The sequence below is a fragment of the Triticum dicoccoides genome, chromosome 6B, assembly GCF_002162155.2.
Source record: "Triticum dicoccoides isolate Atlit2015 ecotype Zavitan chromosome 6B, WEW_v2.0, whole genome shotgun sequence".
NCBI classification, from domain to species: domain Eukaryota; kingdom Viridiplantae; phylum Streptophyta; class Magnoliopsida; order Poales; family Poaceae; genus Triticum; species Triticum dicoccoides.
Genome location: NC_041391.1, coordinates 57,365,855 through 57,390,360, shown reverse-complemented (window position 1 = coordinate 57,390,360; position 24,506 = coordinate 57,365,855). Strand labels below are relative to the sequence as shown.

The window sequence follows — 24,506 nt, the reverse complement described above, 5'->3', positions numbered from 1 at the left end:
TGAGTCAAAATTTCGGGATTAAAAACAGTTCGGACCGCACCGAAATATGCAAAATTTCGTATAATTTTTTAACCGTGGCCACAGTATGGGCTGTAATGCTAACAAAAAGAATATGGGCTCCAAAAAAACCTTAAGAATTAGCAAATGGGCTGTAAATTATTAGAAATAATGGCAGATGGGTTGTATGTTGTTTTCCACAGATTTGAGGCTTTCCTAAAAAAAGGTTGACGCACAAGCAGTAACTATTGGATTGCCATCCAACGGCCATCGTGCTTCTTCAATCTCTGCTCTTCCTGCTCCAGCCACTCAAACAAGCGCCGACGGGACTGCCTGCTCCCTCCTCCCCGCAGCCGGCTCTGCTGCCGCGCAGGCCTCACTGCCCCACCGTACTCCCATCGCTGGCCTAGCCATCCCTCTACTCACCCACACCTGCTATTATTCTCCGGCGACGACAGACGAACCAGTAAACCCTCGTACAGTCGTACTCCCCTCCACGTGGGAAACAACTGCCGAGTCTTCCCTGCCTCCGTGTCGTTCCTTTCCTAGGCCTCGCCGTCGTCCACTGCCCTGGTGCTCTCGGCGCGGCCTGGTCAACGTGGTCAATGACCGACATGCATCTGAAGTGGACTGTACGTGGAGAGGCCGACAGCTGGGTCCACGGCCGCACACAAGGAAATGCCTCCTTATTACGCGCAAAATAATGATTCCTCCACCTGACATCAGGGACCCACCGAAAGGGCCTCTGTGTTTTGCGAAAAAAACGTTACCGCCGCTGACAGCTCGAACCCACCAGCTATATCTTCGCATGCAAGGAAGTGCCTCCTTATTACGCATAAAAAAAATGAATACTCCGCCTGTTAGCTGGGACCCAGTATAGTGGCAGGCTGACTTGTGGTCCTACTAAGTTGACGGGGACGGAGGGCTTTGTCAACTTAGTCAATAATATGCACGATTCTAGCTCCAGTGACCGTACGATGTCCATCCAACGGCCGTAGTGCTTCTTGAACCTCTGGTCTTCTTGCTCCAGCCGCCCAAACCAGCGCCGGTCGTGCCTCGTGCTCCTGCCTCCCATGGCCGGCTGTGATGCGACGGAGGCCTCACAGCCCCCTACTACTCCCACCGCTGGTCAGGCCATCCCTCTACTCACCCACACCCCCCGTTATTCTACGGCGACGATAGCCTCACCCTCGTACTCCTCTTCGCGTGTGCATCTACTGTTGCGTCTTCCCCGGCTCTGCGTCGTCCCCTTCCTAGGCCTCGCCGTCGTCCACCGCCGTGGTGCTCTCGGCGCGCCGTGGTCAATGTGGTCAACGACTGACTTCCATCGAAAGAGTACTGTGCGTGGAGAGGCTGACAGTTGGGTCCACGGCGGCCGCAAGGAAGTGCCTCCTTATTACACGCAAAATAATTATTCCTCCACCTGACAGCAGGGACCCACCGGACGGGCCACCAGTATTTCGCAAAAAAAACCGTTTCCCCCTGACTGCTGGGACCCACCAGCTATATCTTTGCACGCAAGGAAGTGCGTCCGGGCAAAAAATAAAATAAAACCCAAAACGATTCGCCCCCCTGACTGCTGGGACCCACCAGCTACATCTTTGCAGGCAAGGAAGTGCCTGATAGTCGGGACCCACCTAGTCGAAGCGTACGTAGCGTTGTCATTCTGGTCGCGAAAGTGTACGTACATACTGGTCGATGTAGAGGCGCGCACGTGTCGATGTAGAGGCACGCACGTAGCATGTACACGTACATACAGCAGCGAGGGTGCAAGAAAAAAATACGGCCACGTACGTACATACGGGCAGGGTCTCGAACGCCTACTCGCGTATACGTACATGGCTGGGTCGGAACGGAGAAACAACGTCGTCGTCGTGTTCATGGGGAGTCAACGGAATGCGTCGTGTTCATGGGGAGGCAACGGAATGCCTCGTGTTCATCGGGAGGCAACGGAACGCGTGAGAGCCAACCGGCTTGGACGGAACAGGCGATGGAAACTAGGCCTGGCGTACCGCGGTACGGAGGAAACGGCCTTGTGTTCGACCGGCCACGTTCAGAATGAGGTCCTGTTGATCGGGAGGGGTGTGGCGTACCGCAAAACGGAGGAAACGGACCTCCTATGATCAAAACGGAGGTCCTGTTGATTGAGAGGGGTGTGGCGTACCGCAAAACGGAGGAAACGGACCTCCTACGGTCGAAACGGGGGTCCTGTTGATCGGGTGGGGTGTGGCGTATCGCAAAACGGACGAAACGGACCTCCTACGGTCGAAACGGGGGTCCTGTCCATCGGGAGGGGTGTGGCGTATCGCAAAACGGGACTCCACGGGATACTGTTCATCTCCACCGTCGACCTCCTCCAGTCTCCACGGGCTACCATCGACCTCCTCCAGCCTCCACGGGCTCCTGTTTATCCAGCCTCCACCGCGCGCTACTCCACCGGCTACTGTTCAACCATCCTCCACCGTCTACTGTTCATCCACCCCTCCACCGTCTACTGTTCATCCAGCCCTCCACACCATGGGGTCCTGTTCAACCACCCCTCCACAGCCACCCCTCCACCGTCTACTGTTCATCCAGCCCTCCACACCACGGGGTCCTGTTCATCCAGAGGCAACGCCACCGCTCACTGTTCATCCAACCCCCCTGCAACGCTCACTGTTCATCCAATCGATCGGCTTCAGTTAGCAGTAGTAGCGAAGGAATCGCTCCATCGGGTTCAGTTAACAGCCATCGATTGATCGCTCGGATTCAGTAACGCGTAGCCTGCAGTGCCATCGCTAGGGTTCAGTTAGAGCCAACGCCTCGCACGTGTGCGAGAGAAACGCGCATTGCTCGGCCCCTGACCTCCCACCGTAACCGGCAACTCCCCGAAATTTTCCTACCCCTCGCTTTTACCACGTTTTTTTCTGTCATGGACGGCCCAAAGAATGTCATGCAGCTGCGTCTCCGGCCCGCCCAAGACGAAAAGCCCATTTTCTGTCATCATTTTTTGATAGAAATAGGAGCCCACCACATCTATGATGATGCCGGGTTTTGTCACAATTATCGTCATAAAAGTGTCATATGTATGACAAATTTTTTTTTCGTTCGGCCCAAAATGTCACGGATGTGTCTTTTTTTGTAGTGCTTGGAGCTTAGCTGTGGCGCAGGCTCAACGACGTCAGCTAGCAGGGCCACCAGCATGGGACGAGGACAAGCTCCACGACCTTAGGAAGTGGGTAGGTGGCATCGACCCCGAGCACCCGGTCACCGTTGTCGGTGCAACGAGCACGAGCTATGCGCAGAGGTCACACTCAAGGTCCCTTTAGAGCTTTATGGCGTTAGTATAGAAATGATGATCTGCCAAATCAGCGAAGCTCCATATGATGATCAGACAAATGATGAATCGTCGATCCACAGAATCAACGCACCACAAGTTCACGGGCATCGACAATGAAGGAACACTAGGATGGGAATAGAGGATTGCAATAGGGAGCAGGGATTCAGTGCCGAGGCTCATCTGCACCCGCGAGAAGTTTTTTTTCAAAACAAATACTAGAAAAATTCAAAAAATTTAATTTTTTACGTGGTAGATAATTTGGTGCGTGAGGTGCGCTCCAAATTTTAGATCATTTGGACAGCTACTCATATGTCCAAATGATCTAAAATTTGGAGTGCACCTCATGCACCAAATTATCTTCCATGATTTTTTTTGGATTTTTTTGAATTTCTTTGTATCTTTGGTGAATTTTTTCTTGACTGGGTGCAGATAGTCCTGGCCATCTCAGGCCCGGCCCTGTCGGCCCACCCAGGCCCGACCCTAAAATCTAGGGCCTAGGCCCGACGGGCTTGCTCATGGGCCGGGCTTGGGCCTAAGTTTTAAGCCCACCAGCAGGGCCTGGATGGGCTTGGGCTTGGCATATTGGCATTTTAACGAAGAGGCCCGGCCCACGGCCCTAAGCCCTAAGGGCTTTTGAGGGCTTTTTACTAGATGGGTCGGGCTTGGGCTTGAAAAATAGGCCCGATGGTAGGGCCTGGGAGGGCCTGGGCCTCAGTTTTTTGCCGTGAGCTTTTTCAGGCCCGGCCCAAGCCTGGCCCAGCCCGGCCCATGGCCAGATATAGGTGCAGATGAGACTGGGCTCAGAAATGGATATTCGATTGCAACATTTTCACTCTTAAGCTCTAATCCTTGTGTTTTCAAGAAATATGTGCATTTATAAGTTTCAAATGATCATAATAAAAGTCCACATACACATGCGGTTTATTCTACACATATTTAAAAACCTGTATTAGAAAATATGCTAATTTGTAAGGTACATAGAAAAGGTTGATTTTGTAGGCCCATAAAGAGAAAATAGCAATCGACTTATTTTTCTTTCTTGCATATAGCACACAAACATAAATTTGCATAGATGAAATTTTGTGTTGATGTCCATATATGGAACCAAAAGAACTTTTGTGGGAATAGAGCTACGTTCTGAAAGCTTTAAAAAAAAAGCTACGTTATGAAACAGGATAATACCCAAGTTCTGCAGGATACAAGTGGCCATTGTTTTACAAGCGCGGTTGCCATTTATCACTACGTTATTTTCCAGGTTTCCATCCTTTTTAGGGTTTTTGAGGTTTTTATCTGAAAACTCGCAAAATTCAAAACCGTGACGAGGTGCACCAAATCAAATCCGCTTTACATCTCTTCGTGGGCTTCAGTCTGCATCGGTGAGGCACGCGAGAAGATGAGTGGCCCCCGCTCGTCGGCGGCGCCGCCGCTGGACGACGACGACCTGCTCGCCGAGATCCTCCTCCGCCTCCCCCCGCAGCCATCATCCCTCCCCCGCGCCTCCACCGTCTGCAAGTTCTGGCGCAGCCTCGCCTCCGACCCCTGCTTCTCCCGCCGCTTCCGCGCGCACCACCGCCGAAACCCTCCCCTCCTCGGCTGCCTCGTCCATGATTTTTGCCAGGTTCGCTTCCAGCCTACCCTGGAGCGCCCCAATCGCGTCCCGCTATCCAGCTTCCCCGTCCCAATCGCCGCCGGCGGCCGCTTCCGGATCCTCGGATGCCGCCATGGCCTCGTACTCATCTTGCACGACTCACAGAAGCAGCTCCTGGTGTGGGACCCCGTCACCGGTGACCAGCACAGCCTGGACATTCCCCGGGGGTTCGCCGAGAAAACCTGGATCCATGCGGCGGTGCGTCGTGCTCCCAGAGATTTCCACCATTTCCAGGTGGTCTTGGTAGGCAACAGCGACATTCAAAGTACACAAGCGGTAGCCTCTGTTTACTTGTCAGTGACCGGTGTATGGGACAATCTCGTCTCAACACCGCTTGCACCAGAGGATTCTGGTTTTCCCACCATGGTTTACACGGGCATGCCTGCTGTGATGGTTGGGGGGTTCCTTTTATTGGTTGCTTTATGGGAATTCACAAGGAATCCTTGAATTTGATTTGGATAAGCGGAGCCTAGCTTTAATACCCATTCCAGTGGGGAACGCTCGAGACATGAGTGTAGGCAATATTTGGGTTATACCGGCAGAGGGTAGTGGCCTTGGTTTCCTCTTCCTGAGAGGCTTTTGTGCCCAATTATGGAAGATGAAGACCGATTGCAAGGGTGTTTCTTCATGGGTGCTGGGAAGAAGCATTGATCTCGACAAGTTACTTTCCTTGAATTCAGAGATGGAGATAGGGTACCCATCGATAGTAGGGTTTGCCGAGGGCAATAATGTGGTGCTTCTGTGGATGTCTGCCGGAGTCTTCATGGTTCAGTTTGAATCATTGCAGTTCAAGAAACTTTTTGAATCCCATGAGTGGTGTTGCTTTTATCCACTTGAAGGTGTCTATACTGCAGGTAAAATGAAACCAGTTTATTTGAATTTCATAGTGTTAGTATTAGTGCATAGCTGTGTTTCATCTGTTTATACCAAGATAAGATACATAATAATTTTTTTGAAAGTGAAGACAATTACATGAAAAACGTGCTTAAACGGTTGAACCAACTGATACATCAAATAGGCAGATCAATTGGCATATTCTGAAGCTAAAGATAGTTAAATTTCCTTCATTCAATATTGGCATCGTTGTCGATCTTGCTAGTAATATTAAATCCATAGGATGGCTTGGTTTTATGTTTATAAAATAGTTTTTCACTTATAGAAGATCTGCTAATAGTCTGAGTGTGCATATTCTTCGTTTTATGACATCAGTGAGTATACTGTTGGTGTGAGTGATTATATAGTGTTATTTTAATGTTCTTTGTATTTGATGGTATATGTGGATTTGTTTATCTGTTCCTAAATTTGCATCAGGCCTGAATTATTTTCTCAAATTACAACATTGTGTTTATCTAAATATCTACTCTATGCCCCCCTTGTACCTATTTGACTCTTCTTTGGAATCTCATTGGTTCCTTCACTTGTTATTCTTGTAGGCACAGACATTGGTGGTGGAAACGATGAAGCTAAACTTTTGTACAATACATGATATGATTTATCCGGATAGACATGTGGACGAGATATATTGATTGAGCAGGTAAGTATCTATTAGTAGTAGCAGATTGAAATATTTCCCTTTCCTTCCCTTCAGAGGGTATTTGTTGTTTTGCTTTTGCTCGTTGCCACATTGCATTGATTTATTTTCTGTGGCTTTGGTCTGTCAAGTTTGAGGTTGATTTGCTTGTTGTTCCATCAATGCAAATAATTGATAACTAGAAACATCTCAACGTGCTTGCCATTTCACACTATTGCTTTCTTAGGGAAAACATTTCACATTATTGCCCATTCAGGATCGTTATAATACCTAATGCTCGCTTGCAGTTGTTGTACAATTATGTTAATCTTAGGCGGTTTTGTTAAATATTTTCCCGACAGCCCTCTATTTGTCAGCCTACCTCTCATAGTTTGTCTGAACTGAAGTACATGTTGGCTGTTGTTGTGGTTTCTGTGCAGTATAATTTCTTCGATTTTGGTCATTGTAGATATTTAATAATTTTTGTACTGAACGCATGATAAAAATGACCCGACTAGATTCATATTAAACACTGCTCTCTTCACGAGTAGTTGCTAGTGTTTCGATTTTGATACTGTGCAGCAGAAGAGGTTGTCGTCTATTTGAACCGAAGGAAGTACAGTATCAGTTAACAAAATGATGCGTGATCATTTACTTGAGGCTTCCACTGAATGAATTTGATTAAACTTTAAGTGTTAATCTAGCTTGTACATTTCTAAATGGTATGCCTATGAGCTAGAAACTAGATGTTTCTGCTCTGTTACTCCATAAGCCCCTGATATGCCCATGATAAGAAAGAAAGTTTTACAAGATTTGATAAGCTAGGATGTTACAGTGGAGTTATCTGCACCACTAACCTCTTAGCCTCCGCTGAGGCCAGATGTAGCCAAAAGCTTGAGGATATGCTAACTATAGATATTGAAGGTGAGGAGAGCCTCCCAGCGCAATGTCAAGTGCGCCCTGTTTACACTTAAGCCACCTGGGTTCGAACCCCACCTACCTAACAACGAAAGTTAAGGGAGGGAACTCCCCCCTTTAATCTTGTAATAGATATTGAAGGTGTGCCTCTACAAATTAACTGTCCTCTTATTGCTGTTCTCCCTTGTACTGTTGGTTCTGTCCGATATTGCTGAGCCGATTCAACTTTGAGCTTTTGGCACAATTTCCACATTGTTGAAGCTAATGCCTACTGTCTGAATCAGACAAAAATATGAGATAAATCCAGTGGATTTTGCATGAATGAGCATCCCAATTCGGTTTAGCTGACAACATTGGTTGCTCTGCAGGTATCAAGAGTCAGGTTTCGTTGTCAGAGATGAATAAATGGATTATGTAATGTATGTTCTTCCATTCTGTATGGTGTGCATGGGGCCTGTGATGTGCTCCTCCACAAGGGAGATGACCTTGCATATATATCACGCACCGGTCAAATGCGATGTGAACCTGTAGGAATTATCATGCCGTGGTCAACTGTAACTTGGAGTTGATCTTCAAGCTGTGAACGACCGTCTATTATCCGATTTCTGTAGGCAATATTCCTTCTGGCGTCAAGAAAAATTAGCATGCTTCAGTTAATGGATTAGCGGCAGCCCTGTCACTGAATATTGAAGTTGCCTGCACTATTTTGTGTGTCCAGATTTCTTTCCAGCCTCGTTTGCTCATGTCCCACAAAATCTTTGCATGTGTATCTGAATTTATTTTTCAAAAAGATATTATTGCTCCCTGGATGCTTTTACTAGTTGAATTAATTTGCGACTATTCAGTAGCAATGCCACTGGGAGTCTGGTTTATCTTCTTCTTTCTACGGGATATGGTTAAGTCTTGGGGGTCAGTTGGCTAACATCTGAATTTGAATTCTTAAGTAAGAATGAGACATCCAACGATGTATGCCTGCGTGTTTCTGTGCTTCTGGGGAAACATGGTTTGTTGCTCCTTTCAACTAGGGAATGGATGAACCTTCTTTTTCCTTGGAGAAAAAAAATAGTGAATCTTGCACCGTAGAATCCTCTCTTTTGACTAGGGATGGAATGCATTTTTTTCTTTTCTTATTTTAGGAAAAATGGGTGAATCACTCTATGTACGGTTTCAGTGAAATCAGAAACTAAAAAACATTTAATGAAATGATACTCTATACATTTGATTTTTGGGCTCAACCACAAACCTGGCACCAGATTTTTGACCATGGCAAATCATTTATTTTTTTGCTGAAAATGGCAAGCAATGTCAAATCCGCCTAAATTCATTTTTTATTCACTAAATTTGTCATCCTCGTGCCAACATAAATTGCCATAAAAACATTCTATTTGCCATACTTAAAAAAATCTGATGTCAGATTTTTAACGCTACTGTTAAATTTTTTATAGAGCAACAATACAAATATGAATTTCTCTGCAAAAATAAATAAAATAAAATAATACAATTTTTTAGGGCTATAAAATAATACAAATAAGAATCTGTCGGCGGTGGGCTTTCTCTCTTTCTCTCGAAAATAAAGAATTTTGGGCTTCAGTCTCACTCGTGGGCTTTATTAGGTCACCTGCACCTCACTCACACTCCAGTCCACTACTCCACGTCGTGCTTGCTGCTCCAGTCCACCCTAAGCTGCGAGGAGTGCGCCGCCGCCGCCGCCGCCGCCTTCATCGCTCGCAGCCGGCTCCGTCGCTCGCAGCCGGCGGGGCCGCTGGACGACGGCAACCTGCTCGCCGAGATCCTCCTCCGCCTTCCCCCGCAGCCCTCATCCCTGCCCCGCGCATCCCTCGTCTGCCACCGCTGGCGCCACCTCGTCTCCGACAACGGCTTCCTCCGCCGCTTCCGCCTCCACCACCGACGCAACCCTCCCCTCCTCGGCTGCTTCAGTGAACGCCGCCTAGAGTTATCTTTCATGCCTATGCTTGAGGCCCCCAATCGCATCCCCGCCGGGCGCTTCTCCTTGCAGCTCGACGACATCAGACTAGCACCTGCCGCACAAGGGGGCGGATTAGTTATGCCTGACAAAGGTTTCAGCGTCCTCGGATGTCGCCATGGCCTGGTCCTAATCTCCATTCCATCGTGGAATCAGGTCCTGATCTGGGACCCTGTCACCGGCGACCAGCACCGGATTGCCCTTCCCCTGGGGTTCGATGCAAAGAAAACCTATATCACCGGGGCGGTGCTCCGGTCCGCTGCCGGAGACGCCCACCACTTCCAGGTAGTCGTGGTATGCAACGACATTCAACATACACGAGTGGTTGCCTGTGTCTACTCGTCGGAGACAGATGAATGGGGTAATTCTATCTCCATACTGATTCCTTTCTATGTTACGGGAAGGCCTACTGTGCTGGTTGGGGATTCCCTTTACTGGCTACTTGCTGTGGGTGGAATTCTTGAGATTGATTTGAAGAGGCAGAGTCTAGCTGTGATACAATGGCCGATGGATAAGGGTACATTCTCGCTGATGCGGGCAGAGGGCGGTGGCCTTGGTCTCTTCTTTCTATCGGACCTTGGCGCCCAATTATGGAAGAGAAAGACTGACTGTGGTGGTGTTGCTTCATGGGAGCTGGGAAAAACTTTGGAACTGAACGAGTTAAAGACTCGGTCTGGGTTAAACTCCTTGACGATAGTAGGGTTTGCTGAGGACAATAATGTGGTGTTCCTGTCGAGAGGTTCAACCTTTTTCATGGTTCAGCTTGAGCCATTGGAGCTCAAGGAACTTTCTGAGGTCGACAATTGGTGTTTCTATTATGCATTCGAATCTGTCTATACTGCAGGTATAGCTAAATTAAGTGATTTGATTTTCTCGTAGACTGGCTATTATTATTATGGAACTATTATGTGGTTGGATTCTAGAGGGAGCAAAAACTATATCTGATTTATTCACTATGTTCTTATTCGATTAAAGTCCATATATAGAATAAAACGATGAACACAATGAGTAGATAATTTTTTTTGAGGTAGATTACCATGTTTTGAACTAAGTTTGATTGTGGTCTGCCTAGTGACATATCGAGAATTGTACACCACAGATTTTTCTCAAGATGAGGTACATAATGGTTGGGAATTGAAGACAACTAATAAACTAGCTTGAACCAACTCAAATGTCAAATAGCTAGCTCATCTTCCTTTTATATTTACAAAAATGTTTTTTTTATAACTTCAAGAAGAGTCATGCTGCAAGTGGCAAGTTCGCTTGCGCAAGAGAATTCAGGTTCAATTTATGTAAAGAATAGTCACAATCATTTCTATTGCTACAAGTATGAGTATATCTTATTCTTGTTTGATATACTGTTATGGAAATATTCTTTGTATTTAGTAGTAGAAGTTTGGTTTATGTTTTCCTACTGTTGCTTCAAGCCTGAAAAGCTGTTCTCAAATATCAGTTATGGGTTTATCTAAACGTCAGCCCCCCTCATATTGTATCTATTGACTGTTCATTGGAATGCCATTGATTCTTACTTATTATACTTGTAGGCATGGGCATTTGCGGTGGACATGGTGGAGCTGAACATCTGCACAACGCATAAGATCATTTGTCTGGATAGACGTGCTATCATGATGGACGGAGTGAGCAGGTAACTATATCTGTTAGTAGTAGCAAAATGAAATGTTTTTCCTTTTCTTTCCTTTGTGGGTATTTTTTGTGTTTACTTTGCTAGTTCCTACATCGCAATTCAATTTTGTCTGTGGTTATGGATCTATCATGTTTGAGGATGATTTGTTTGTTGTCCCTGTAATGCAAATAATTGTTAAGTAATAACACCTGAGCATTTGGTTATATATATATATATATATATATATATATATATATATATATATATATATATATATATATATATATATATATATGGGTTTGTAGCAATGCCATTTCAGACCATGACTCATTTGGGATCCTTATAATACCTACTGTTTGCTTTAAGTTGTTGTGCAAATGCTAGTCTTGGGCGGTTTGCTTAAATCTTTTCTTAGTATATCCTTTTTTGTGGGGAAATAGAGAGTTTATTGCTTAATCAGGAGTACAATCTTTAGTTACAAAAGGCAGGATTTCATTAGGACAACATCCTAACCAACAAGCAGTGCGCTGGTGGGATCTACTAAAAGATGCAAGTGCATCACTCGCCCTATTCTCCTCGAAGTAGGCTTTCACCCCGCTTTTTAAATAAAGCAAACATCCATACAACCAGATCCAAAGTGGCAAAGCAACTAATACGTCTGGGGCAACAACACAATCATGCTCAAAGTAGGCATAGGAGAAATAAGAAAAAGCCACCTAGTGGCAGTAGGCACAACGACACTATGAAGAGGAGAGACGATGCGCGGTAGCCAGAAGCGCATCCAGCATGAGCTCAAGGCAATCACAGTCCCGCTACCTAGAAAGCGGGTGCCAGTGCTTCAAGAAAGCAAGGAATTTAAAGAACGAGTCAGAGGCCTACCGCGGGAAGACCCGCTCTATCACCATTTTATTACATGTCATCCACAACGTCCATGACATCACCACAAATATAAGCCAGAATAGGCGGTGTTTCCGCGTGATCTGGTTAGCTTTGGCCTCAAGGAACTCCACAAAGTCTAGGGCCTCCCAATCAGGCCCAGGGCCTCGCAGAAGAAACTCTAGAGGGCATGCGCTGTCGTGCACGAGAACAAATGTGTGACCCGGTCTCCGGGACAACACAAAGGGGGTATAAGCCATTACCCGTCCCATGCCGCTTGAGCACCTCCGTCCCAGAAGGTAGGCGGTCTCGTAGTAATTCCCACACAAAGATCTTGATCTTCAGGGGCAATAGAGCCTTCCACAGAGGTGAAGTCCAAGGAATGGTGGGTGAATGGCATAATGCATAATATGCCGAGCTCATAGAGAACTCACCCGAAGGTGAAAGACTCCAAGAAACAGTGTCCGGATAGTCAGGCAACATTGGCGGGAGGGCTGCCCGCAATCTAGCCCGCTCTACAGTTTCTGCCCGCCCAAATGTGCATTGAAACAAGATTTTCCAATGCCCATTCTGGGCAGCCGTGAAAACCAAGAGCAACGGATCAGTCCAAATAGCAAACAAGCTAGGGAAACCCACCCTAAGTGGTTCGCCACCAACCTAGGGATCAACCTAGAATTGGGTTCCTTCTCCATTTCCTATAGAGAAGGAACCCGAATATCCTGCTTGATCCATTGGATGGACTTGTAGAACTGGGAACCACCCGAGCGTGAGCATGCCAGGAGGGGCTCGCCCCTTAGGTACTTAGCCTGAAGAAGCTGCAGCCACTGCCCCCCCCCCCTCTCACCTCGCATGATCCGCCAGACCAACCTTGAGGGCTCGTTCATGCAACGAGAGGCAATGATACCTAATCCACTCGATCCTTAGGCATGCAGATGTCCGCCCACTTGACCATATGGTATTTCTAGTGGCCGTCTGCCGTCTGCCAGAAGAATCTAGCAAGATCCTTATCAAACGAGCTATGAACGCCCTCCGGCAGGATATACTTACCCATCATATACATGGGGAGGCTAGAGAGGTCAGAGCCGATAAGGACAAATTTACTCCCCTTAGAAGTTAACCGTCCAAACCAAAGCTCAGCCCATGACATTACTCGCCCCACCAGTGGATCGAATTCAGTCATCAGAATTCTCGAGTCTGACATCCGCATAGGCAACCAACTTGCAATTCAAGTTGTCCGCAATCCGTTGTTGCTTGGCCGCAGAGTACCTAAAACAAGAACCTCACTTTTTTCAAAGTTGATCTTAAGGCCCGACATGACCTCAAAACAGACGAGGAACTTGAGGTTGACGATGTCAAGGTCCTACGCCTCCACCATAATCATGGTATCATCTACATACTATAGATGAGTGACACCTCCATCAGGGATCAAGTGACCCACTACCACCGAGAGGTGACCCGCCATCCTAGCTTTGTCCAGGATGCCCGCCAAGGCATCGATAACAAGGTTAAAGAGAAGAGGGGAAATAGGACCCCCTTGCCTCACTCCCCTAGAGGACCTAAAAAATGATCCCACCTCGCCATTAATATTAATTGCCATTCTCCAAGTCCAGACCAACTACATAATCCAGAAACAACATCGGTCGTCGAAGCCCCAACGTTGTAGCACTAACTGTATGAAGGACCAGTCGAGGCGGTCATACGCCTTCTGGAAGTCCAACTTGAGAAAAATGCCCTTATGGCGACGCGACGCCACCTCACGCACGATCTCGTGGAGGTCTAGAATCCCATCATGGATACGTCGACCCTTCAAGAACGTGGACTGGAGAGGGCATGCAAGCCGCTCTGCAATAGGAGCCACAACCTTTTGGAAAAATCCGCTCGAGAACATTAATCATTGTGATCAGCCTAAATTGTCTAATGCTCGTTGCCCCAACTACTTTGGGATCGGGGTAATGACACCAAAGTTCAACCGAGACATATCGAAAGTCCCAATGTAGAATTCGTGGAACATCGACATGATCATCGGCTAAAGGAAAGTCCAATACTTCTGGAAGAAGGCCACCGTTAGGCCATCCGGACCAGGAGCCGCCCTCGTCTTTATTGAGGCGATCGCCCTACCCACCTCATCTAGCAAGAATGGGAGAGTCAATTCCCCATTCTCAATGTCGGATACTTAGGCCCCTAAAGGCCACAAGTCATTCGCTAGAGAAACCCCACCGCAGGGTTCCACCGTGAAGAGCTCCTTATAGATGTGGGACCTAATCTCCTCCGGCCTCTCCAGGAGGACGTCTCCCTCTCAGAGGCACGTGATGAAGCATTTTCACCGACACCTGTTTGCAATTGCCTAGAAGTAAGCGGTATTGGCATCCGCTTTGAGAAGCCAATAATGTCCCCCGCAGCGTTGCTAGAAGAGTTCTTCACCCTTGAAGATCATAAGTGAGGCCTCAAGGGAGTATCACATAAGCCATTCATCGGCCGACGACAGTCACATCCAAGGCTTTGATATGGTCCAACAAGGCCCCTTTACGGGCCCTGAGCTTGGCGTCAAGGTTGGCCCCCCACCCCCGCATGAACTAGCAAACCAACTTGGCGCAATGGTGCCAAACGTCCACTGCACGGAACATACGTAGTGGGTTGGCCATGGCTTCCGCCCATCTGAGACGTATCGCCTCAATGAAACCCGACTGTAATAACCATGAGGTTTTTAAGTGGAACTGTCCCATCCGAGAGGGGGGGGGGGGGCTTCCCCTGATAAGAAAAGCAGGGGGGAGTGGTCGGAGTTAATCCAAGTAACCGCCTTAAGAGAGCACAATGGAAACATGACCTCCCACTGGACGGAAACCATGACCCTATCTAGCACACTCCAGATAAGGTCCACCTGCTTATTACTCCACGTGAACCTAGCCCCTACATGAGCTATCTCACGTAGAGTCATATCAGCGATGCATTCGTTAAACAAGCACATACGTGAGCGATTCACATTAGGGGAACTCTTGTCAGCAACTTGCCTAATAAGGTTGAAGTCGCCGGCCACCACGACCGGGGTAGTGCAGCGTTCAACCTTTGCCTTCAACTCCGCTGACTGCCCGTGATGAGCCGGGCCATAGACTATGATCACCTCCCAACTGAGGTTTACACGTCGGTTAATTTAAGACATACTAAGGAAGAATTCCCCTCAGTCCATGTCCTCAACCGAGAAAGAATCTTCCTTGACCACGAGCAGGATACCACTAGATTACCCAACTGCAGGCAACCACTGCCAGGCAAATGGGTGCTGAGAGAGGCCCTAGAGTTCCTGCATGGAGAAATCCCGACAAATCATCTCTTGCAGACCCACAATATCGATGTTTTCCTCCTGCATATAATCAATCAACTAATGTCTTCCGCAGAAGTGGCCAAAACCTCGAAAGTTCCAACAGAGGAACTTCATAAAGGAACCGCTGGTGGACTATTAGGCCCCCTAGGCGGGGCCGAACTAGCCCGCCCTTAATCGCGGGTCGGGGTGTTTGCTTAGCAGGTCGGCCATGATGCCCCCGCACCTGGGGGTATCGGCAACTGTAGGCTCCCGTAAGGAGGCCCCAACGCTAGTTACACACATCACCATCTCATCCTCAGTGGGATTCAGGCGTATAGGGGGCCTCCCCCATGGCCCTTACCTTCGAAGGGCCTCCAGGGGCAGCGGTCCCAACCATACTACTGCTTGGCCCACTACCAACCCTGGGCTCTCTATGCCCCAGGGTTAGTGGTGGCCGAGGTGCTCAGATTCTCATGCTCCGCCTGAGCACGAGCCTCCGCTAGCGCCCCATCCAATTGCTCCTTAGTGCAAATGGCGGAGATCTGCTCAAGGTGAGGACCCTTCTCGCCTTGGAATACAATGTCACAATTCAACGCCACGTTGGCCAAGTGCCCAAGAGGAACCGAACCAAGACCACAAATCTAGAACCTGAACAAGACGATACAGAAGTAGAGAGAGGTATACCTGGCACGATGTCGTGGGCGGATGCCTGCAAGGCCGCCTTCTCCGGGATCGTCGGCAGACGGCCGCTTGACAGGGTCCAGGCACTGCTAAGCCGCGCACTTTTCCCGAAGGCCATCAAGGAGGACGGCATTGGGCCGGCCTTGGGGCCAACCATGAGAGAGTTAGAACAGGCCGTGGCCAACCCTGAGATAGGCGGGGGAGGCGTCGCAGGCTTCATAGCCAGGGACCCCAATGCTGGAGAAGGTGGGGTCCGAGGCGAACATGAGTAGCACACCACTCCAGTAGGTTGGATCAGACAATGTAACAAGTATTTTCAGATGTCAGCTACACCTGAAGAATATAAGGTTTCTCTTGCTCAAATGTATATCATTGGAGAATCTGATACATGGCTTAGAAGATCCGGACTACTGAAGAAACAATTGTCATGGACTCAATTTGGGAAATAAGTCATAAATGTTAGACCTTTCAGCCTGAGCATTGATAGTTGTGGATGACACTAGGAGAGTTGGGACAATTTTCGTTGGTTTATTTCTCACACAATGCCATGCCAACCTGAGGGGTTGGGGATACATATTTATAGGCTGCTAGCCAGCCAAGGCATATGCTAAGATGCTGCTAAGATGCCAGTCTAAGATGCTAGTCTAAGATGCTAGTCTAAGATGCTAACTGACAGTCCTTGATGGTCAAGAACAGAACTCTATCCTAACAGTCAGTCCTTGATGGTCCAGGATTTTATCCTCCTAACTGCCACAAGGACCATGTGCTACAGCCCCACAATGACCCTAGTACACAGACTTATCCATCATTCTCCCCCTAAGTCTTGTACGTTGTCTTGTGGGAGAGTTGAATCATCCCAATCCTGGAGCAAAGTTCGAGGAACTTGACCCTACCAAGGGGCTTGGTGAGCAGGTCTGCGAGCTGATCCTTGGTGTTGATGTAGCTCGCCTCGATGCTCCCTTCTTCCACACAGCTGCGGATGAAGTGATACCTCAGTCGGATGTGCTTGCTCCGTTCGTGGAACACGGGGTTCTTTGCCAGGGCCAGGGCGGACTTGCTGTCCACCAGGAGCTGCACCGTTCTGGTGTCTTGAACGAGAAGATCACCAAGCAGTCGAGCAAGCCAGAGCGCCTGAGTGCAGGCGGTGGAGGCCGCTATGTACTCAGCCTCACAGCTGGACAGGGCCACCACCTGCTGCTTGACTGATTGCCAGCTCACGAGACACTTGCCGAGGAAGAGGAGGATCCCGCTCGTGCTCTTGTTGGTGTTGATGTCGCCGACGTGGTCGCTGTCGCTGTACCCGACGAAGTGTGCCGCCCCAGGACACCTAGGGTAGTGGAGGCCGTGGTCGAGGGTCCCTGCTATGTAGCGGACGATCCTCTTCACTGCATGCTGGTGTTCCGACGATGGTCGCTCCATGAACCGACTGACATAGCCGACGGAGAATGCCAAGTCCGGCCGTGTGTGAGTGAGGTAGCGAAGGCTCCCCACTAGGCGCCGGTACTGCATAGCATCCACTTCCTCTGTCGTGCTGTCGCGGCTCAGTTTCAGCCTCTTGTCCATCGGAGTGAGAGCTGGATGGCAGTCGGTGAGCCCAGCTAGCTCAACGCTGCGCTTGGCGTAGGCGGACTGTCGAAGTGCGATCCCGGAGTGGTCCTGGTGCACCTCAATCCCTAGATAGAAGGAGAGGAGCCCCAGGTCACTCATTTGGAACATGGCCTTCATGTCTTCCTTGAACGCCGCCACCTCTGCATCTTTGGTGCCGGTGATCACCAGGTCGTCAACGTAGACGCCCACCAGCAGGGCGGGGCATTTCCTCCAATGCCCCGTCGGTAGACGGCAGCCTCATGCGGGCTTTGCTCGAAGCCCATCTTCTTTAGCGTGGAGTCCAGCTTGGCGTTCCATGCCCTAGGTACCTTGCCCACCTGGCCGGGAATTGCAAAACCCGGTGGCTGATGCACGTAGACTTCCTCCTTCAAGTCGCCGTTGAGGAATGCCGACTTGACATCCATGTGGTGGACGCGCCAGCCCTCCTGGGCAGCCAGCGCTAGAAGAAGTCGCACGGACTCCATCCGTGCCACGGGAGCGAAAGCGTCGTCGAAGTCGACTCCTTCCTGCTGCAAGAAGCCTCGGGGCACCAAGCGAGCCTTGTGCTTGATGATGGCGCCGGCTCCATCCCTCTTCAGCTTGAATACCCACTTAAGGGTGATTGCGCGGTGACCGCGAGGGAGATCATCGAGCTCCCAGGTGCAGTTTTGCTCGACCGCATCCATCTCCAACTGCATCGCGGCGCGCCATGCCGCGTCTCTCTCGGCCTCTGCAAAGGACCGTGGTTCGCCGTCTTCACACGCGAGCTGTAGTTGCGCCTCCAGGTCATGTGACACCCGTCTCGGCACCGGTTGGTCGCCGAGCAGATTATCCATCATACGGTACCGTAGCGGTTCGCCGTCATGCCACGCGTCGATACGCTCCTCGTCGTGAGTGAGCGGGGAAGCGAACTTCATCGGGTTGTGCTCTGCGTGAGCTGGTGCTGTTGAAGACGAGCCCGGAGTGGTGACCACCGGGGCTGGAGTGTGCGGCGTCGCCGGTTGTGGTGTCTTCGGCGTAGCAGACGCTGGAGTCGATGTAGTTTTGGGGGCCGGGGTAGACATGCCCGGCGAAAAGGGGCTGCTTGCTCCCCCAGCTTCCTTGAAGTGGGCGTACTCGACAATGAAGTCGTCATACGTCGGCGTCGAGCCGTCGTCCACCGCCTTGTCCCATTGCCACCCTCGCCCTTCGTTGAACACGACGTCTCGCGCTGTGCGCACACGTTGTGTCTTTGGGTCGAGGATGCGGTAGGCCTTTAGAGCCCTCCGCGTAGCCGATGATGACTCCCGGAGTGCTCCTGTCGTCGAGCTTGCCGATGTGGCCGAGCTCCTTGGCAAACGCAAGGCAGCCAAAGACCCGCAAATGAGAGACCGCCGGCTTCCGCCCATGCCAGGCCTCGTACGGAGTTCTGCCGTCGAGTGCCTTAGTAGGAGAGCGGTTGAGGATGTAGACGGCCGTTAGCACCGCCTCTCCCCAGAAGACAGCCGGCATCCCTCTCTGCTTGAGGAGAGCCCGAGCCATCCCCACAACCGTCTGGTTGCGCCGCTCGACGACGCCGTTTTGTTGCGGGCTGTACGGCGCGTAGTGGCGCTGGATGCCCTCATCGGCGCAGTACGACGCGAATTCAGCCGCCGTGAATTCGCCGCCGTTGTCAGTGCGCAACACGCGCAATTTGCGGCCGCTCTCCGCCTCCACACCAACCTGCGCGCGCCTGATGGCGTCCACTGCTTCTCCCTTACTGCCGAGGATCATCACCCACATGTAGCGGGAGAGATCGTCGACGAGCAGCAGGAAGTAGCGTCGACCTCCTGGTGTGGCTGGCGTCACCGGGCCGCACAGGTCCCCGTGCACGAGCTCCAGCTTCTCCTTGGCCCGAAAACTCGCCTGTTGGGGAAAGGGGAGTCGTCTCTGCTTCGTCAGCACGCAGATGTCGCAGAACTGCTCCACATGGTCGAGGCATGGCAGGCCTCGCACCATCTCCTTGGCACTTAGACGCTTCAGGGCCTCGGAGTGAAGGTGCCCAAAGCGCTCATGCCACTGCCACGCCTCGTCGTCCCGATGGACAGCGAGGCAGACCGGTTGTGCCACCTGCACATCAAGGACGTAGAGTCGGTTTTCACCTCTGGGCACCTTGCCGAGAAGGCGACGCTGCCGATCCCAGATGCGTAGGACCCCATGCTCAATCAGCACGCGTGAGCCGTTCTCATCCAGCTGTCCCAAGCTGATGATGGAGTTCCTTAGCGCGGGGATGTAGTAGACACCGGTGAGCAGCCGGTGCTCTCCCGTCTTGGTGGTGAAGATGACGGAGCCGGCGCCCTTTATCTCCACAGCGGAGGCATCCCCGAACTTGACGGAGCCTCGCGCATCGAAGTCGAGCTCGGCGAAGAATTCCCTTCGACCGGTCATGTGGTGGGTGGCGCCGGTGTCAAGGCACCACCCCGTAGTCTTGTCCTTCCCGAAGCCATCGCCGAGAAGAGCGTGTGCTTTTGGCTCATCGAGGTGGATGAAAGCCTTTGCGACTGGAGTCGTCGAGGATAGCTCAATGCTTGCATGCGCCATGAACAGAGCCGTCTCCTCCTCCTTCGCCTGTGCGACGTGAGCCTGGCCTTGTCGTGGTTGCCGACACTCATTGGCCCAATGGCCAAACCGGCCACAGTTGTGGCAACTGTTGTCTTGTGCCGGCTTGGGCTTGCCCGCGGCGCCGTCCTTGGCGCCTCCACGGGCGTCACCTTCGGCACGTCCTTGTGCCCTGCCCGGGGGGCCTCTTCGCGCCTTACGCTGCTTGCCACGCTTGCGGCCGCCCGTCGAGGAGGAAGGCTCCCCCTTCTTCCTGTCACCAAGGCTGGGATCCCACTGCTCCCGAGTTAGGAGCAGCTTCCCGCCGGTGGTGATGGGCCCCGAGGGGGGTTGTGGCTCGTCGGTGTCGACGACCTTGAGACGGCCTATCGCCTCCTCGATCGTCATCGTGGAGAGGTCCAGCAACGACTCGATCGAGCGAGCCATCTGCTTGTACTTCTCGGGAATGCACCGAAAAAGCTTCTCGACAGCTCTCTCCTCGGTGTAGGTGGCATCGCCAAACTTCACCATCTTCTGCAGCAGAGTGTTGAGACGGAGAGCAAAGTCATCAACGTCCTCACCTGGCTTGAAGCCCAGGTTCTCCCACTCCTTACGAAGTGCCTGCAGGGTGGACTTGCGAGCACGGTCGCTGTCGATGCGTGCTGCGGCGATGGCGTCCCAAGCCTCCTTGGCAGTCCGCTTGTTGGAAAGCGAGAACTGCATCTCGGACGGGACTGCGGCGATGAGGGCGTCCAGCGCCCGTTGATCCTCTAGGTGGTCGACGTTGCTGTCCTGGACTGCCTCCCACATGCGCCGCACCTGGAGCCTGACCTTCATGATCCTGGCCCACTCGATGTAGTTGGTTTTAGTGAGGGTAGGCCACCCAACACTGGGACCAACATCCCTGACCACAGTCCGGACCTCGTAGAGGCCGCGGTCCTGGTCGTTGCAGCCACCGTCGTGGTGCGCGCCTCCACCTGGAGCGTGGGCGTGCTCGGCTGCCCACTGCGCCGTCCGCTCCTGCGCCACTTTGGCGCGATCTGCGTCGACGCCGTCGTCCGCAGGCGCGGAGCTGCCGCGGAGTGCCTTGGCATCCGCCGTAGCCTCACGGGCTGCTTCTGCTGCTGCTGCTGCTTCTACCTCCGCCCTGGCTGCTTCTACCTCCGCTCTGGCTGCTGCCAGCTCCGCTGCAGCCAGCCTTGACACCCTTGTCGTCGCAGCAGCTGCTACTACAGCCGCTCGCTCACGCTCCTCTGCCATGGCGCACTCGGCCTCCTGCCGGTGCCGCATGCTCGAGGTAGCCGTGTGCTGAGAGCGACCTGCAGACATGGCTCGCTGCAGGGGGGCTGTTGCGTGAAGAGGAGGCTGATGAAGACGAACTGCTGCTTGACAGTCCGGAGGGAGGAAGGTAACCAGAGGCAGACGGAGCAGCTGCTGCTACCGACTTGGGCTGCTCACAGGAAATGCTCAGGGTACAGGTTAACCTGGCTCTGATACCACTTGTTAGACCTTTGAGCCTGAGCATTGATAGATGTGGATGACACTAGGTGAGTTGGGACAATTTTCGTTGGTTTATTTCTCACACAATGCCATGCCAACCTGAGGGGTTGGGGATACATATTTATAGGCTGCTAGCCAGCCAAGGCATATGCTAAGATGCTGCTAAGATGCTAGTCTAAGATGCTAACTGACAGTCCTTGATGGTCAAGAACAGAACTCTATCCTAACAGTCAGTCCTTGATGGTCCAGGATTTTATCCTCCTAACTGCCACAAGGACCATGTGCTGCAGCCCCACAATGACCCTAGTACACAGACTTATCCATCAGAAGATGTCTCCCTTTCAAGCTTTATATGGTTTTGCCCCACCACTAATTTCTGAGCTGGCTATACCTGGCCCTGAGGATGAAGAAGCACAGTCCTTCCTAACAGGTAAAACAGATCATGTTGGAACAATTAAAATCCAACTTACAACAAGCTTGGAACAGGATGAAGAAGTATGCAGATCTTAAGCGTAGTGTAAGAGTGTTTGAAGTGGGAGATCTGGTATATCTTAAAATGGCTCCTTACAGACTTGCAGCATTTGGATTTAGAGGGGCTTTAAAACTCCAAAACAAGTTTTATGGTCCATTTGCAATCATCCAGAAAGTGGGCAAAGTGGCTTACAAGTTGCAGTTTCCTGATCATGTCCAAATTCACCCTGTTTTTCATGTTAGTCAGTTGAAGAAGCACATCGGTTCAAAATCCATACCCAGTCGTAATCTACCAATGGTCACGGCTGATGGCACTGTCAAAACGGGTCCTGCAACGGTGCTTCAAGTCAGACAAGTTCCTAGGCACAATTTGCCTGTGGTACAGTGGTACATTCAGTGGGAAAATCTACCACCAGAAGACGCCACTTGGGAAGATGCAGATTTCATCAAATACACATTTCCTGAGTTCTTTCGGACAACCACACAAGAATGGAGAGATCAAGAACAAGCGCCACGAGGACATGTCGTTTCTCAAGAGAGGGGTAATGTCAGGACAGAGGTGTAGGATATTCAGTTAACCGTGAGATTCAGAGAAGGGGGTGTAGCGAATCCGGCAATACCGCTTCAGACAGTGAGTGACCATGATGGCTCCTGGACAGATCGCCACCGTTGGATCTCAACCACTTTACTGTAGCGTTTCCTTCTTATTTTCAGTACTGGCATTAGCTGTCATTGGCCAGCCTATAAAACAGCCGGGTTGTGGCTGGAGGATCATTATCGAATTCCTAACTTGCTTGCTGGCTACGGCTTGTAAACATACACTATACTTTCCCCTTTACTTCAATACAGCTGAGATCTAGATCCACTACAAACAAATTCTACCAAAAATCGCTAGCAAGTCCTTCTTCAGGTCCTCGGGGTCTGACACTGAAGTGCACCGTCCCGACCACCACCGGAGCCGCCGCTTCCCCCACATGAAGGTGCGTCGGCGAGCTAGGCTGTGATGGCGCGACGCCATCGCGCACACGATCAGATCACGCGGTCGCAAGCACACCACACTGTGGAGAAAATGCCTCACCATCACAGTCCTTGAAAGCGGCACATGCTTTCTCGCCGGCTTGCTTAGGTGACGGCGGGGTGCAGAGGGGGAAGTGGAGGTGGCGGCTAGGGTTGCCATCACTACCCGAGTTGTCCGTGGGAGCATCCTTTTTTCTGCCTTTTTGCAGATTTCCCTGGGAGAAGAGATTTTGTGCAGCCTTTGACACTATTTCCCAAATCGCAAGCTAATGCTTAGTACTGGTTAAGCATACAAAAACGGTAAGGGAAATATAAACTACTCCATACTAATCTTTTAGCTTCTGCTGAGACCATATGTAACAAAAAACTTGATAATGTGCTAACAGTAGGAGTTGTGTGCCACTACCTATTGACTGGCATCCTATTGGTGCTTTCTGTTTAGTCCAATAATACTGAGCTATTGGCACAATTTCGAGGTTTGCAGCTAATTCTTGCTGGTTGAATCATACAAAAAATGTGAGATAAATTTGACCGTTTTTTGCATGAACGAATATTGCAATCCAGTTTAGCTGACAAAGTTGGTTGCTCTGTAGGTATCAAGACTTCAAGAGGTACCTTTTGGTGGCTGAGATGTGGAGATGGCTTGTTTGATGTAGGTTCTACGGCTGCTCGTGATGTGTCATCCACAAGGAATATTTACCCTCTGGTGAAATGTGAGGCGAACTCGTATAGTAGGAAGTAACATGTCCTGGCCAGTGCCCAACCGTGAAGTGTGAATTAATCTCTCAAGCTGTGAACTTCCGTCTCTTATTTGATTTATGTAAGAAACCATTCCAACTGCCGTCAAGACAGATTTAACCTGCTTGGATTAATCCATTGCCTTCGAAGCAAGCATTCTGATCTTGCATTGCATGCATTCTGTCTCTGCTTATGCCCTTGATGTTTCATTCCTTTCTGTGTTGAATTTGTATCTCAGAAATATGGCATTGCTGCTGGGTCCCATTTTTATGGCTTGAGTTTGCATCTATACGGTCAGTTTTTCTTCTTTTTCTGAGATATGGTGAAGGCTTTGGTGAGTTGCCTGATCGTATGAATTTGAATTCTTGTGTGTGTTAACTTCTTAAAGACGTGAAACATACAGATGAGTTGTGAAATGCCCAGACATATGTGATGAATATTGACAGGCTCCTCTCGACCAGGGAGTGAAATGAATAGAATACTGCTGTGTGAATTTGCCTGCAAGTCGCTACTGTATATACAATGTTTTTTAGGGTTATGCATGCAATGTTTTGGGGAATCAATTATGCATTCAGTTTTTTAGGATAGTTTTTTTGTGTGTGAATTTTTTAGAGATCTATACATACGTTTTTTTTTAGCATTGTCTATCGACACATACATGTGTTCATTTTTTTAATCCAAAGACACATGCATGCTTTATTAGTTTATTTTAAGAGAAACATAAATACAATTTTTTTTAGAATAAACAGTTAAAAACACATATTTCTTTAGGAAAAGAACAACAT

General features: G+C 50.1%; 1 protein-coding gene and 1 long non-coding RNA gene across 2 annotated transcripts; both read left to right on the top strand.

Moving 5' to 3' along the window:
* Positions 1–4,762: 4,762 nt before the first annotated feature.
* Positions 4,763–8,125, top strand: LOC119326105. Its single transcript, XR_005157815.1, has 3 exons — positions 4,763–5,818; positions 6,398–6,498; positions 7,761–8,125. It is a non-coding gene; the product is annotated as an uncharacterized LOC119326105 (long non-coding RNA).
* Positions 8,126–8,356: 231 nt separating this feature from the next.
* On the top strand, positions 8,357–23,902 carry LOC119320728. Its single transcript, XM_037594691.1, has 4 exons — positions 8,357–8,395; positions 8,984–10,220; positions 10,921–11,021; positions 23,577–23,902. The coding sequence occupies exons 1-3, from the start codon at positions 8,357–8,359 to the stop codon at positions 10,971–10,973; spliced, it is 1,329 nt and encodes a 442-aa protein (XP_037450588.1). The 3' UTR covers positions 10,974–11,021; positions 23,577–23,902.
* Positions 23,903–24,506: the final 604 nt, after the last annotated feature.